The sequence below is a fragment of the Globicephala melas genome, chromosome 20, assembly GCF_963455315.2.
Source record: "Globicephala melas chromosome 20, mGloMel1.2, whole genome shotgun sequence".
NCBI classification, from domain to species: Eukaryota; Metazoa; Chordata; class Mammalia; order Artiodactyla; family Delphinidae; genus Globicephala; species Globicephala melas.
This window is the reverse complement of record NC_083333.1, coordinates 28,512,348-28,527,538: the sequence shown is the minus strand read 5'-3', so window position 1 is coordinate 28,527,538 and position 15,191 is coordinate 28,512,348. Positions and strand designations below refer to the sequence as shown.

At 47.4% G+C, this 15,191-nt stretch overlaps 2 protein-coding genes across 3 annotated transcripts in view; one reads left to right on the top strand and one right to left on the bottom strand.

Annotated features, from left to right (window-relative positions):
- Positions 1–1,176: 1,176 nt before the first annotated feature.
- On the bottom strand, positions 1,177–3,621 carry GALR2 (galanin receptor 2). Its single transcript, XM_030837748.2, is given in 3 exon segments — positions 1,177–1,990; positions 3,262–3,552; positions 3,554–3,621. Coding segments are annotated over 3 exon segments (1,173 nt in total).
- A 3,833-nt stretch (positions 3,622–7,454) lies between these two features.
- The window catches only part of SRP68 (signal recognition particle 68), a 30,017-nt gene continuing 22,280 nt past the window's right edge, over positions 7,455–15,191 (top strand). The window contains exons 1-4 of one of the 2 annotated variants that reach the window (XM_070044568.1): positions 7,455–7,646; positions 9,215–9,281; positions 11,674–11,787; positions 14,749–14,944. In XM_070044568.1, coding sequence (XP_069900669.1) covers positions 7,487–7,646; positions 9,215–9,281; positions 11,674–11,787; positions 14,749–14,944 — 537 coding nt within the window. In that variant the 5' untranslated portion in view covers positions 7,455–7,486. Of the gene's footprint in view, positions 7,647–9,214; positions 9,282–11,673; positions 11,788–14,748; positions 14,945–15,191 lie in introns of those variants that run through there. The other variant, XM_030837739.3, reaches the window with a different exon arrangement.

The window sequence follows — 15,191 nt, the reverse complement described above, 5'->3', positions numbered from 1 at the left end:
CTCTGCGCGACTGGGCAGTTGGTTGGAGGCAGCTGTTCTGCGCACCAACCCTGGAGCCTTGGACTTGGCACACCCCCACCCCAGGTTCAGCAAACACCTGAAGACAAAGCTCAGGACCCAGCCCCGCCCACCTGGCACCTGCCTATATGCTTCCCGGTCCTGCTCCATTTCCACCACCTGGAACCAATCATCACACTCAGGACCCATCAAGCAGACCAGGGAAGCGTGGGAGCCTGCTCAAACACGCACACACTTTTCTCTGACACTGTCCTTCCAATCTGGCCAGGTGCAGCCTCTGTTTCCACAGCAGGCACCGCCTGGCTAAATACCCAGACCCTTACCAAAGTGCTCTGTGCTCAAAGACCTGAAGTGGGCACACCCTTGGGTTATCCTGCCTCTTCTCAAACACTGAACTAATTTCATGTAAAAAGCTTGGCTCAAGAACTCCGGGAGTGGGGCAAACCTGGGGACAGGTAGAGGCTGGCTCCTGACCAAAGCTCGGGGCGGGATTCTCAGCCTGCCCCGGTCCAGCAGTGCCTTAGAACCGCTGCTGTGCGCCCCAGAGCAGGACTGACGGGTGTGCGGGTGACTTTCCTGGCCTGAGGATAAACCAAGCCCTTGGAGACCAGATCCCAGATAGCTGCAGTGAAGGAAGGAAGCCCAAAGGCTGAAGGTGGGTAGGCACTGCTCTGGCTGGCATGGCTCCAAGGGACCCCAGGGAGCCGGGAACAGGCAAGGACTCGCCACCCGCAGGCGCACGAACGCTACTAGGAACACACATAGTGTCCAAGTCTGTCATCGACCGGTTTATCGAGCACGCTTAAAAACTCAGCCCGCCTTTGTCGCGCTCACCGGCGGCTGCTGGCTCCCCGATCTATATACACCTGGCGCTTCCGCATGGCCACGTGCAAAGAGCCTTCGGTCGTCCCGCGCTCCCCAGCCTCAGTTAGGGATTTCTACGCGGACTTTAACTCTGCCGCCTTCAGTGCGGGCCGCCCTCTTTCCTTGTAACTGAGCAGGGCACCCTGCCCTCATTTATCCGGAGCGCCCCTGTGAAGTTGTAGAGCCTCGCGAGATATGCGGAGACACGGCGCGCCAATGCCCGCGGAATGGATTGCGTGTTTTATTAACAGATGAAACTCCCTCCACGATCCCCCGACCTCTGACTCCAATCTTTCAACACCCAAGTGTACTCCCTAAGTGCCTTCGGGTCACATTAACTGTCAAGGTGGCTTTGGGAGCCTTTTGGTCCCGCCAGGACAGGCTGGGAACCGAGCTCGAGGACTGGCAGCTAAGAGGCGCCGGCGCAGGAGCAGAGGGCCCGGCTGCCTCGCTCACGTGCGTTACGTCGGTGGACTCGCGCTCCAGCACGCTGCCGCTGTGGGTGCCCTGGGCCGCGACGCACACGCGGCCGGAGGCTCTGCGCGGGGCGCGGCGCAACAGGCCCGCGCAGATCTTGCGGAAGTGCTTGGAGACGAGAGCGTAAACGATAGGATTGACGCAGGAGTTGGAGTAGGAGACGAGGTGCGAGAGGATACGCAGCGCGTAGGTAGCGCGCGTAAGGGGGAAGCGGCCGAACCACACGCAGAGGTTAAGCGCGTGGTGAGGCATCCAACAGAGGCAGAAGAGCGCGGCCACGATGACCATCATACGTGTCAACTTGCGTTTGGCGCGCCGGGCGCCCGAGCCGGCGGCCACCGGGTCGACGGCTCGCCAGAGGTAGCGCAGGGTGCGCGCGTAGGTCAGGCCGAGCACCAGCACGGGCAGCAGGTAGCTGAAGACAAAGGTGCAGAGGTCCATGGCGCGGCGGCGAGGCGCGCTCCACGCCGGGCGGCACACGGTCAGGTTGGCTAACCGTGACTGGCGGTAGTAACTCAGGTACGGCCCGGAAAAGAGCAGCGACAGCCCCCAGATGAGCCCGATGACCGCCAAGGCGTTGCGAAGCGTGCGCAGCTCGCGGGAGTGCAGCGGGTAGCGGATGGCCAGATACCTGCGGGTCGGGCCAGAAAGGGAGACGTCTGGTGTGCCGGCGGATTCGCGGAGGCAGGGCCGGACCCCTCCACCTCGAGCCCCACGCTCACTGTCGAGGAATGTCTCTAGCGCACGGTAATACCGCACAAGCCCGGAGGGCGACACAGAGCATCCCGGACACCCTCAGCCGCGCCTACACGTGGGGCGGGACCCGGCAGCAGGAAAGGCCACTCATCTGCTCTTCCTGAGACTACGACCACAATCGGATTCCACCCGGGAGGGCACCCCGAAGAGTAAACCGACTTTGGGGCTCCGGCAGGCTGTGATTACCCACCAGTGACGGTGCCTGGAGAGGTAGGACCCAGGCGCCTTGAGGCCCTAGGAGACAGCCTGGAGACACTGTCAGGCAAGGTACCGCGAGGGAATTCTTTAGAGAAGGCGACGTTCTATGGGTCCCATCAGTGCTCTCTTCTTGGAACCAACACACTTGGCATTCAGTGGACCTGGGAGGTATATGGGGAATGTGGCCTCACCTCGCTGCCTGTCCAGGGAAGGTTGGGAGGACGTGGAGACGGAGGGGGCTGCGGAGATACCAGGATTCCCTCCCTAGGAATCCCCCAGGTGTCCTTTCAAGCTTCAGCTTCCAGGGGGACCCTTGGGCCCGCTCCTCTCCTGCCCTTGCCCCCGGGCCTGTTGGTCAGGTTGTGGGACCGAGCTAGGGAGCCTCGGCCATGCTTGCTCGGAGTTTGGCATGGGCCCTCACGAAGGACCCAAATTCTGCAGTCCGCACCAGAGTCGGCTGTGCGGAGCAAACTGTGGCTTGGAGGCCAGTGAGGTGGAGGCGCCCGAGTTTGACGCCAGGAGACAGGCCAGTGGCTTCACGCACAGGATTACTGGATGGGCAACTCTGAGCAAATCACTTACAAACTCGGTTTGGTCTGTAAATTGGGCACAGTAATCCCTCCCATCCCAGCCTCCCAGGGGCATCGAGCTTCAAAGGAGACCCAGCACGGGGGGAAAACCCTTTGCACCCAGAAACGTTGTGCTTTGTCAGATGTCAGCGGCGCTGGAGAGCTGAGGTCTCCAGCCTGAAGCTCCTGAGGATGTACCGAACAGAGAGACACGGAGGTCCCCCATTCTTATTCTTCTTTTTCCTCTTACACGCCTGCTTGTCTTTCACTCCTTCCTGCTTCCCTTGCCTTCTTAGTGTTCTTTTCTACTTTCCACACATCCCTCCTTGACCCTCAAGTCCAGCCCCCTTCTCCAGCCACAGCCTGCCTGCCAGCTCACCTGTCCAGGGAGACGGCAGCCAGTGTGAAGCTGCTGGCATGCATGGTGAGGAAGATGAGGAAGTGCACCGCCTTGCAGAGCAGCGAGCCGAACACCCAGTCGTCCAGGGTGTAGATGGTGGCCTGGAAGGGCACGCAGCACACGATGAAACACAAGTCGGCCACGCCCAGGTTGAGGATGAACAGGTTGGTGGTGTTGACCGCCTGGCCACCACGAAGCAGCACGGCCAGCACCAGTGAGTTGCCTATGGTGCCCACGAGGAAGATGAGCGCAAATAGCATGGGAACGATGAGGCTGCCAGCTACCCCGGCCGCCCGCCTCGTTCGTGTCCTCGGTGTTCAGGCCACCCGAGCCATTCATAGTGCCGCTGCACCGGGGCTGCCCCGACTTCTGCAGCCGTCTGCGTCCTGGCGAGCGCGCAGCTCCGGCGGTTTTCAGCCGCTGCAGCGCCCAGAGCGACTCGGTGGAGCTGCGGACGGAGTGAGTCTCGCTGAGGCTGGGGCAGGAGAAGCGGGTGCGCTGGGGGCAGGGGAAGGAGCGAGCAGCCGAAGGGTGGGGTGTTCCCCCTGGCGGCCGGCCGCGCTGGGGGAAGGACTGTCCAGTGGCCTCGGCGCGCCCCGGCCAAGGCACAGGCTGCCCACCCTTGGGGCGGAGGGCCGCGCCAGTGTCTGTTCCTCGGCCCTCCGGCGTCGGCGCGCTCCAGCCTCCGACTCCGGGCTGTGCCGGGCTGAGCAGCGAACCGACCTCCGGGGCAGACGCCGGAGTGGTGGAGGGACCGCCTGCCGGGAGCGCTCGCCCGCTACCCCGTGCGCCTCGGCACTTCCCTGCAGCCTGGCGGGCGCGCCAGACCTCCTGGGGCAGGCTGGGGAGCGTCCTCGAGAGAGTTGCAGGTGGCCCCTAAAGCGTGGGGTGGGAGTGATGAAGGGCGGAGGCGGATGAGAGTGCTGCCGTTTTCCAGAAATGGCGAGTGGGACGGCCCTGCCGTGTGCCCCACGCCTCTTCCCACTTCTAATTCCCAGGAACAGCGGTAGGGATGGTGGAAGGATTTCATTCCCTTCTCTCCCTCACTGAGCGTCTCCCCCTCCAATTCAGTCCGGTAAAAATTTATTGAGCATCTGCTGTGTGTCAGGCTCTGTTCCTGGCGCCGTGGCTCGGTTTCCTCAATATTACAATATGGGCTAATAACACCTTCTCAGAGGGCTCCGGTGAGAATGGAATGACATGTGTGTGAGAGACCTGAGGCCAGTTGGTAGAATCTGGATGAATCCAACTCTTCTTCTTTTTCTCCTTACCCTATTCAGATATCCAACAAGGGGAAACTTAAAGGAAATACAAAACAGCAGAGGACCATGCATCAGGAGCATTTTCCTAGATAGCCAGGAGGGTGTTTAGGTTGCAAAAAACAACTTAAATATTTGTTTCTGATTTTGACATACTAGGCATCAAACACCCGTGACCCAGAATCATCACTGTTTCTATATAGTTTTAAAACTGGATTTGAACATCACTACCTCCTGTGGCTTGACCTCTGCTTCCCCTTTCCTTGCCCTGTTCCTTGAGTCCTAGTCAAAAACATTTTTTTTCCACTTTCCCCTCCAGGATCTCAGCCTCAGGAGCCCAGCTACCTGCTCCTCTTGGTAAGGAAGCCTCGTTCACACCTCTGCCCTGCCTGCTTATTCACTGAATAGGAAGATAATGACCATTCATGTTTCTGAGATGCTTGCCATTCATTTATTGAATACACGTTTATACAGCACCTACTCCTTTCCAGGCACTGTTCTAGGTCCTTGGGATTTACCAGTGAGCTCTACAAAGACCAAGGCCCTTCATGAGCTTCCTTTCTGGCAGGGAAGAGACAAATATAACTCAAGTTATTAATCAATTACAAGTTAAGTACTTGCAGGAAAAGTAAATCACGGTGAGGGAATTGGGAGTACTGGAGTGGTGGTGATGGTGCAATTTAAAATGGGGTGGTCAAGCAGACCTCATTAGGAAGGTGACATTTGAGCAAAGAGTTGAAGGAGCTAGCCTAGCAGATAGCCAAGGGAAGTGCATTCCAGATAGAACAGCCAGCGCAAAGGCCCTAAAGCAGGAGTGTGCCCGTGTCCCTAAGCAAGGAGCGTGGTATGGCTTGAGCTGAATGAACAAGAAGGAGATTGGCACGAGAGAAGGTGAGAGGCATAGCATGTAGGACTTTTTTCCCTTGCAAGGAAGTCTTCTAATCTGACTAAAAAGCGGAGCCATTGCAGAGTTTTGACTAGAGGACTAACATCATCTGACTTACTTTTTAAAAAAAAGCTTTATTGAAATATAATTCACATACCATACAATTTACCCATATAAAATGTTCATTTGTTTCTTAATATATTCACAGAGTTGTGCAACCATCACCACAATCAATTTTAGGATGTTTTTGTTCCTGCCTCCCACCCCTAGCCCTACACAACCACTCTTTGTCTCTATAGATTTGCCTATTCTGGACATCTTATATAAATGGAATCATACAATATGTGGCCTTCTGTGTATACCTTCTTTCACTTAGCCTAATGATTTCAAGATTCATCCACAATGTAGCATGTATCAGTACTTCATTCCTTTTTATGGCCAAATAATATTCCATTGTATGATAATCACATTTTGTTTATCAAATTCACTTGTTGATAGACATTTGGGAGACTTACTTTTTTAAAAATTATTTTTAATTTTTGGTAAAATATACAAAACACAGTTTGCCACCTTAAACATTTTAAGTGTATAGTTCAGTAGTGTTAAGTATATTCACATTGGTGTGCAACCAATCTCGAGAACTTTTTGATCTTGCAAAACTGACAGTCTATACCCATTAAACAATAACTCTCCATTTCCCCTGCCTTTAGCCCCCAGCAACCAATCATTCTACTTTCTATGAATTTGACTACACTAGATACCTTATATGAGTGGAATCATACCATATCTTTTCACGACTGGCTTACTTAGCACAATATTTCCAAGCTTCAATCATGTTGTAGCATGTGTCAGAATTTCCTTCCCTTTTAAGGCTGAATAATATTCCATTGTATGGACAGACCATATTTTGCTTATCCCTGAGGGCCGCTGGGTTGCTTCCATCTCTTGGCTATTGCGAATAATGCTACTATAAACGTGGGTGTACAAATAACTCTTCAAGACCCTGCTTTCAATCCTTTTGGATATATACCCAGAAGTGAAATTGCTGGATCATATGGCAATTCTTTTGTCTTCCACTGTGGATGTACCATTTTATATTTGCACCGAAAGTGCACCAAGGTTACAACTTCTCCACATCCCCACCAATACATGTTATGTTCTGTTATTATTGTCCTTTTAATAGTAGCCACCTTAATGGGTGTGAGGTGATCACTCATTGTGGTTTTGATTTGCATTTCCCTAATGATTAGTGCAGACTTACTTTAAAAATACACCATTTAATTTAGTCTTCATAACCACCCTAATTGGTTATCCCCATTTACAGATGAGGGAAAAGGTTTATGAGGGAGATTATTTGCCCAACATCTCCCAACCAGTAATGGCAGAGGCAGAATTGGAGCTGCAGAGATCAGACTCCAGAGCTCGCAGTGCCATATTGCAGAGGAAAGATTCATGGTATCCCTCGCTTCAGCACTTCTCACTCCGCGGACTGCTCGACCGGAAGTCCAGGGAAAGGCACCGATCCCCATCCATTAGGGAAAGTCCCTGCACTATGGTCGGCTCCAAAGGAAAGCGCAGACAGAGGCGGTTCCTCCCAGGCGTGGTGTTTCGTTGCGTAGGGTGGGAACCCCATCTCCGGAGCCCCCGGGGAGGTAGACACTCCGAAATCCAAAGGTCTTAGCCAACTGCACCCGCTCTCTGTGCGCGGGACGTGAGCCGGATCCCCTGTGCAGGGATGCAGGAGGTGTGGGAGGGGGACATCTCCGGATCCTCCACCCTTGGTGGATGCGAAGTAGGATTGCCCCCAGGAGACCTCAGCAGTTACGGCGTCCGCGAGCTTCCGGGCCCTCAGCCTAGCCCACCACCGTTTGAGACCCGGAAGCCTAGTCCACGCGCAGGCGCACTCCAACAAGTGGCCGCTGCCTGCGGGCAGGGCCGTCGGCGGCGGAATCCGCCGGTATCCCGTCAGCCCATCCGAGCCGGCTCCGCTCTCTCTCTCTCTCTCTCCCCGGTCGTCCCGCCTTCTCTATCCCGTCCTGCTCTGCGGCGCAGGGGCAAGATGGCTGCTGAGAAACAGGTTCCTGCAGGCGGCGGTGGTAGCAGCAGCGGCGGTAGCGGTGGTGGACGCGGTGCCGGAGGAGAGGAGAATAAGGAAAACGAACGGCCTTCAGCTGGATCGAAGGCAAACAAAGAATTCGGAGATAGCCTGAGTTTGGAGAGTATCCTACAGTAATCGGGCCTAACTCGCAATGACTACGTGTCGATCTGGCGGGCCGGGGGCGGGAGAGGCGGCGGGTTGCGGCACGACCTGGGCAGGAGAGGCCGAAGGTTGCAGTTTCTCTCGCTTCTACTTTTTGGCACTTCAGAGTTTCAGGGTCTGGTTTTCGACTGGCCTTTCCTCGCATCTTCTTTGTCTTCCAGTCTGGGGAACGTCCTCTTCTTTCAAGCGGCACCGGAATATTGGGCAGTTTTCTTCAGTTTACCCGCAGTTGCCCAGTTGGAGGGCTGGTGATGGGGCTGACACTGGCCACTGTGATGAACTACTGCCTTGGCAACTGGGGCCACTGAACTGGGGAGAGGAAACTGCAGTCTTGACCTTTTGGCCTAATACTTCTGTCTGACAGCTGTCGGGGAATGCATAATAAAAATTACAGTTTGATGCTTTGGAAATGGAGGCAAAAGTTACGTGTTGTAAGGGAAAGCTTATTGCCCATTTTGAATATAAATCATTGTAGGTTGTTAACATTACTTGTATAGCTTTCTTAATAGGTCTGTAGACCTTTTATCTTGTTGAGAGTCATTCAGATGAATCGGTTTCTAGTTTTCATCAGAGTGTACCACAGTTGAGTGTTGATGACATTAGTTTGTGGCTTTTTGAAATGAATAAGTAGTGGAGAAAATGTAGGTGAATTTCTGAAATAATACATTTAGCTTGACATCTTAATATAGTGAAGTTTTCAGGAGATTGAAGTTTTACTTTTTGAACGGGCGGTATCCTTTCAAATGGATGTTAGAACGCCTTGATTTTACTGCACACCTTATATATGTTTGTCTCTTTTTAGTTATTGAAATAGCCCTTTTATTGTTCAGTGTTTTAAAATACATCTGTAAAGAAGCATTGAGGAAACTTTAAAAGAAAACTAAAATTGTAGACAAAGGTCGTTGGACTTCCTGAAGTTTGGGACATAATCTTAAAATATTTTAAGGTTCTTAAAAAGGAGAGTTTGCTCAAGGCTTTTTTTTTAAAAAAAGAAAAACTAGTATTTTAATGCAAACTGTGGTCTGGTTTGGTTGGCATGTGCTCACCATAGGCACATGCAGCATCACAGCTGTTAAGGAAAGTCAGATTTGGCAGATGTAGGAGGTTATGCAAATAGAGGAGTAGTACACGTCATTTATAACCTGAATCTGCTAAAATGAGTAAAACATTGGGTCCAGGTGTAAATCACTGGGAACCACCCCAGATGTAGTCAGTATTTAGAATCCAGCAGCTTTAGCTGTTGGGTCTCATTAATCCTCAATGGCTAATGATGCCCTCCTTTTTTAGTTTGAAAGTAGTAACAGTTCAGGCAGTCAACTTTTCTACATGCTTAGCCCTGGTCCTGTCCTATGATAAGAGAGCTATTGAAAATGCTTACCAGAGATTTCACTAATGTACTCAGTATTTCAGAAATGTTTAATGTGCTGTGATTTGATACAGATGTAGACCAATAGTACTAATATAGATCAATGTTTTGAGTTATTTGGATTCTTGGCACTGTAAGCTTTTCCTTAATCTTGGCTCTAGTTCTTCAGATTATTAAGGAATCCCAGCAGCAGCATGGTTTACGGCATGGAGATTTTCAGAGGTACAGGTTAGTATCGTGCGCAAGATATGTACAAGTCTCTGTGGAATTTTCAAATTTGGTTTGCTTTTTTACTATCCTACTTACTCTGCTGTACCAGAAAGTATACCTAGAAAGTCTAGTTCTTAACTTGTATTGAGTTCTCAAGAAGATACTTAATTTTCAAATTTAAAAGGAGCCAATCTTTTTATCCATTTTGTCTCACAGTATTGCAGATAACATTGGAGGCTTCTGGTGAAAATAGTAGTTATGGTAATCTTTTTTTTTTAAAACTTAACCGTATTGTAGGATCTGGGTTACATTCCAGCTGTTGGCAATCACTGTTCTGATTTCCATTGTTATAGTTTTGCTTTTTTCAGAACATAGCCTTTTGTGTCTAGATTCTCTCACCTAACAGATACTGCTCAGTAGTATTCCATTGCAGGGATGAATCGCAGTCTGCTTTTGTTCCCCAATTGAATGGCTAGTGGTTGACTCCGATTTTTGTTTTTGTTTTTTCTAGTTATTATTAATTGTTTTCAGTGTTACATTTTTAATTAGATTTTTTGGTGGTAAAATATTCATAACATAAAAATGACTTTGATGTGTACCTTTTAGTACGTTTTTAGTACATAAATATATTTGTATGTGTGTGCCTACCAAGTAGTATTTTTGTTCTCCTAGTCTCTTTCTATGCATTTTTTTCATGTTTGCTCATATCGTATATACAACTTTGTATTCCGCTTTTTTGCCTAACGTTATATGGTATGTATTTCTCCATGCCTATAAAAATGTTCCATACACGTGATTTTTATTAGTTGCATTATAACTCAATATATAGGCCTACCATAATTTATTTACCTATTCCCCCAAGTTGGTTATTTATATCGTAGCCAGTTTTGTAGGTTTAAAAATATTGTTCCCGTGAATCTCTGTTCATACCTCTTTGTATTTCTGGTCATTTCTTTAGCATAGAGTAGTATAGAAATAGACAGTTCAGGGAGTGTGAACATTTTGAAGGATCTTGATAAATGTATCCATATTGCCGGAAAATTTTTACCGATTTATATTTCTACTCATAATGTGCGAGTGTCCCATTTGATTTTTATGTGAAAGGGTAAGTGATAATTAAAGCATAATTATGAATCGAGGGAAAAGATCTAGTTCATAGATTCGGTCAGACTATTACTTCTTCTTTTTAATAACTTGTGCTCTGGTAGCTTTTTTATTTTAATAAATTTATTTATTTATTTTTGGCTGTGTTGGGTCTTCGTTGCTGCACTCGGGCTTTCTCTGGTTGCAGCGAGCGGGGGCTACTCTGCATTGTGGTGCGCGGGCTTCTCATTGCGGTGGCTTCTCTTGTTGCAGAGCACGGGCTCTAGTCACGCAGGCTTCAGTAGTTGCAGCATGTGGGCTCAGTAGTTGTGGCTCATGGGCTCTAGAGTGCAGGCTCAGTGGTTGTGGTGCACGGGCTTTGTTGCTCCGCGGCATGTGGGATCTTCCCGGACCAGGGCTCGAACCCGTGTGCCCTGAATTGGGAGGCGGATTCTTAACCTCTGCGCCACCAGGGAAGTCCGCTCTGGTAGCTTTAAGACTGAGATTTTGAAGTACCATTTAATATCATTTTGCATTGTAAATTTTGTGCTATATTATTTGATTAAGGGTGGTAAAATTTTACATGTACTTTTACACAATTTAGTCAAAATACATTTACTGCACATCTGTATGTTAGGCACTGTGCTATGACATTGGGGGAAACTTGAAAATAAAATCATCTTTGCACTAAAGGAGTTTATGTTAGTGAGGTAGACATATTAAGAACATAATATAATGCCCTCGTAATAGAAGTAAGAATAAAAAGTTGCATGAGTACAGAAGAGAGAGGCTTGGCATAGAGGTGATGTCTATAGTTTTCTTATTTATATCCTAATTAACCTCCTCATTTTTCTTCAAATATGCTTGCAGTTTCTTTCTCCACGTCTTCATTGTCATCACAGTCTCCCTCAGGATGCCCCTTCTTCCCTTTTACATCCATCAGAATCCTACTCATTCTTTCGAAACCCACCATAAGTCCACTCCAGCAAAGTGGGTTAACAAGAAGAGAATGATTACTTGTGTCCTATACATTCAATTTGACATTGGCCTTGTTTTTTTTGGTTGCCATTCTATCTGCATGATTCTCTCCAACTAGAGTATGGGTTCTTTGAGAATGGGTACTGTGTCCTTGTCTCTTCATGTTTTCTGTGATACCAGTCATATTGCTTGCAATTTTCCATTCAATAAATGTTTGCAAGAGGATGGTGGTAACTATAGCAACCATATAGTAGAATACCCTGAACTTTTGACCTTACCTTATTGTAGAATTTACTATTGAAAGTATTATCAGCTTGGCCGAATGATTTTTGGTTGTGGTTTCCTACAGAGGCTACTGTTCCCGTAGACAAAGACGTCTTCGGAAAACACTCAACTTCAAGATGGGGAACAGACACAAATTCACAGGGAAAAAAGTAACTGAAGATCTTCTGACTGATAACAGGTATTGACTGCCCAGTGCTAAGTGCTGAATGCATCTTGCTAATACATTTATTGAACAATTACAGCGTGACAGGTGTTGTGTCAGACTCTTAGTTATTTCACGTGATCCTGTGGGATAGACATCTTTACTACTCCTGTGTTATAAAATGAGGAGACTGAGCCTCAGAGAGACTCTCTAACTTGTTCAGGAGCTATGGTAGAATGGCAGATGTTGAAGTCAGCGATTAGACTCTAACTGGTTATTAGGTAAGGTTTCTAGAACGCAAATCTCAATGTCTGAGTACTTACTTAAATCATTATGTCTTAAGCGAAATCTGGACATGTGTAAATTATTACAGAAGAGTTTTGTATTTCAGTGCTCAATGCATTCATGCTTAACATGGCAGGATTACTCTATGAAAGCAATATGTATTAAAAGTCTATGGGTCAGTTCCTCAGACTTTGACCTGTGAGCCAAAATGGTCTTCCTGCCACCTGTTTATTGTAAGTAAAGTTGGAACACAGCCACACCATTTATTTAGATATTGCTTACAGCTGCTTTTGTGCTACAGTAGCAGAGTAGTTGTGACAGAGACCATAGGGCCTATAAAGCCTAAAATACTTACTGTTGGGCCCTTTATGAAAAAAGTTTGCTGCCCCCTGGTCCGGTACGTGGCCAGAACTGAGTTAGACACCATATTGGATGTAGAAGAGTTGGGGAGGCATAGTTATTGAACCTCATTGACTCTGATATTGTTGAGAGATATTGGTTGAGTACAGAACAGGGAACACTACAAGATAGCAAAACTGCTATATTGTGTGTAATTTACTCATAAGAATTCTGAAGTCTTGGAAGGGAGAAGTTAGTTTGGGGGTTCTTGATGGGGAAGCCAGGAAGCCTGCATGGAGGAGGCTGGACCTTTAAGGGTTTGTGAGAGGAAAAGACATTCTGTGTTCAGGGAAACAGCATGCCATGATGTCTTTGAATGCAGTGTAGGAACTGTAATGCTCTGGGCAGTTGTTAGCTACTGCTCAGGCAGCAAAGAGGCTCGGAGCTTGGTGTATGAGACACAGTCAGAAAACTAGAGCATGATGGGATGAAGCAGGATGGATTGATTAAATCCAATGAGATCGAGTTAGGAAGAGTCTGTTATAACAGTGAGACCAGGCTAAGCTACAGTTAAAGGAAGATTAATCAAGGCAGTAGTTTAAAGAAAGATTCACCATAATAACAATGAAGTAGCCAACTTATATAGCATTAGTAAGTGCCAGGCTCTGGTCTAAGTGTGTTATATGTATTATTGCATGGGAGAGTGAAGCACAGAAAGGGTTAGTATTTTGCCCAAAGTCATACAGTGGTGGCACTGAGATTCCAATCCAGGCTCTTAACCACTTCAGTATACTGCCTCTCTTTGCACAGCGAAAGAAACCATCAACAAAATGAACAGGCAACCTATTAAATGGGAGGAGATATTTCCAAATGACATATCCGATGAGGGGTTAATATCCAAAATATATAAAGAACTCATATAACTCAATATCAAAAAAACAAACAATTTGATTAAAAAATGGGCAGAGGATCTGAATAGAAATTTTTCCAAGGAAGTTATATAGATGGCCATCAGGCACCTGAAAAGATGCTCCACATCACTAGTTGTCAGGGAAGTGCAAATCAGAACCACGATGAGATATCACCTCGCACCTGTCGGAATAGCTGTTATCAAAAAGACAAGAAATAACAAGTGTTGGTGAGGATGTGGAGAGAAGGGAGCCCTCGTGCACTGTTGGTGGGAGTGTAAATTGGTGCGGTCACTATGGAAAACAGTACAGAGGTTCCTCCGAAAATTAAAAATAGAACTATATGACTCAGCAATTCCACTTCTGGGTATTTATCTGAAAAAAACTCCCAAAAACACGAATTAAAAAAGATACATGCACGCCAGCGTTTATTGTGTAGCATTGTTTACAATAGCTAAGATGTGGAAGCAGCCTAAGTGTCCACTGAAGGATAACAGATAAAGAAGGTTTTATATCTAAATCTATGTCTATATCTATATTTATATGTATATTTAAACCAGAGCTCAGAAACAAAAACAAGGGATGCCAACTTCATCTTTTAAAAGCAAGATCAGGTTACACATATGTGACTCAGCCATAAAAAAGAATGAAATCTTGCCATTTGCGACAACATGGATAGACGTAGGGAGTATTATGCTAAGTGAAATTAGAGGAAGACAAATGCTGTATGATCTCACTTATATGTGGAATCTAAAAAACAAATGAACAAACAAAAAGACTTGTAGAGAACAAGCTGGTGGCTGCCAGAGGGGAGAGAAGTGGGAAGGGGTGGGTGAAATAGGGGAAGGGGATTAAGAAGTACAAACTTTCAGTTATACAGTAGAGTCGCAGGGATATATAATGCACAACATAGGGAATATAGTCAATAATATAGTAATACCTTTGTATGGTGACAGATGGTGACTAGACTTCCTGTGGCGATCATTTCATAATATATAGAAATATCGGATCTCTGTGTGGTACACCTGAAACTAATACGATATTTTAAGTCAGCTATACTTCAGTTTAAAAAAATACACACACACGCATATATATGTATGTATACACTGCTTCTCAAGGACTTGGTTTCTAACTGAGTTGGGATGAAGGAGCTATGATTCAAAGATGAGGCCAGATTATGTGCCTAGACTGCCTCTATTTGTTAAATTTGGGAGGGGTAAGTCTGGGTTTGCCAAGTTTGAGGCAGTAGCAGGCTTTTCAATGAGATGTGTCTGATAGGTGGTTAGAAACCTATCAGAGATGCTGATTTGGGAGCCATGGTTGATACTGAAGAGCAGCTCTGAGGAGGAGAGCAAGGCAGAGCATAGGGAAAAGTTGAGAGGCCAAAGATTGCACGTCAGAGAATATCTGAGTCTGGTGCTCCTGGCGTTTGCTGTTCAGTTGGCCCATTCTGTCTCTGGTTTAGATATTTGCTTCTGGTTCTGATGGATGCTGAGAGAGCCTGGAGCTATGCCATGCAGCTCAAACAGGAAGCCAACACTGAACCCCGAAAACGGTTCCACTTGTTATCTCGCCTACGCAAAGCTGTGAAGCATGCGGAGGAGTTGGAACGCTTGTGTGAGAGCAATCGTGTGGACGCCAAGACCAAGTTGGAGGCTCAGGTTAGTGTCTCAACATCAGCTTTGCTTTATTGTGGAGCTTAGAGACGTAAACAGAACAGAGTTTCTTACATTATATGTTTGTAGTCAGGAGAGGAAAAAACCTAATCTTGCTTTTAAAAGGTGAAGTTGGCTCTTGCTTTTGTTTTTGAGCTCTTGGTTTTTAACAATTAGCTCTGACTTTTAAGAAAGCCCATGCTTCTTTTGATACGTGCATGGAGAACTTGTATCTGGGAAATTCACAAAATAA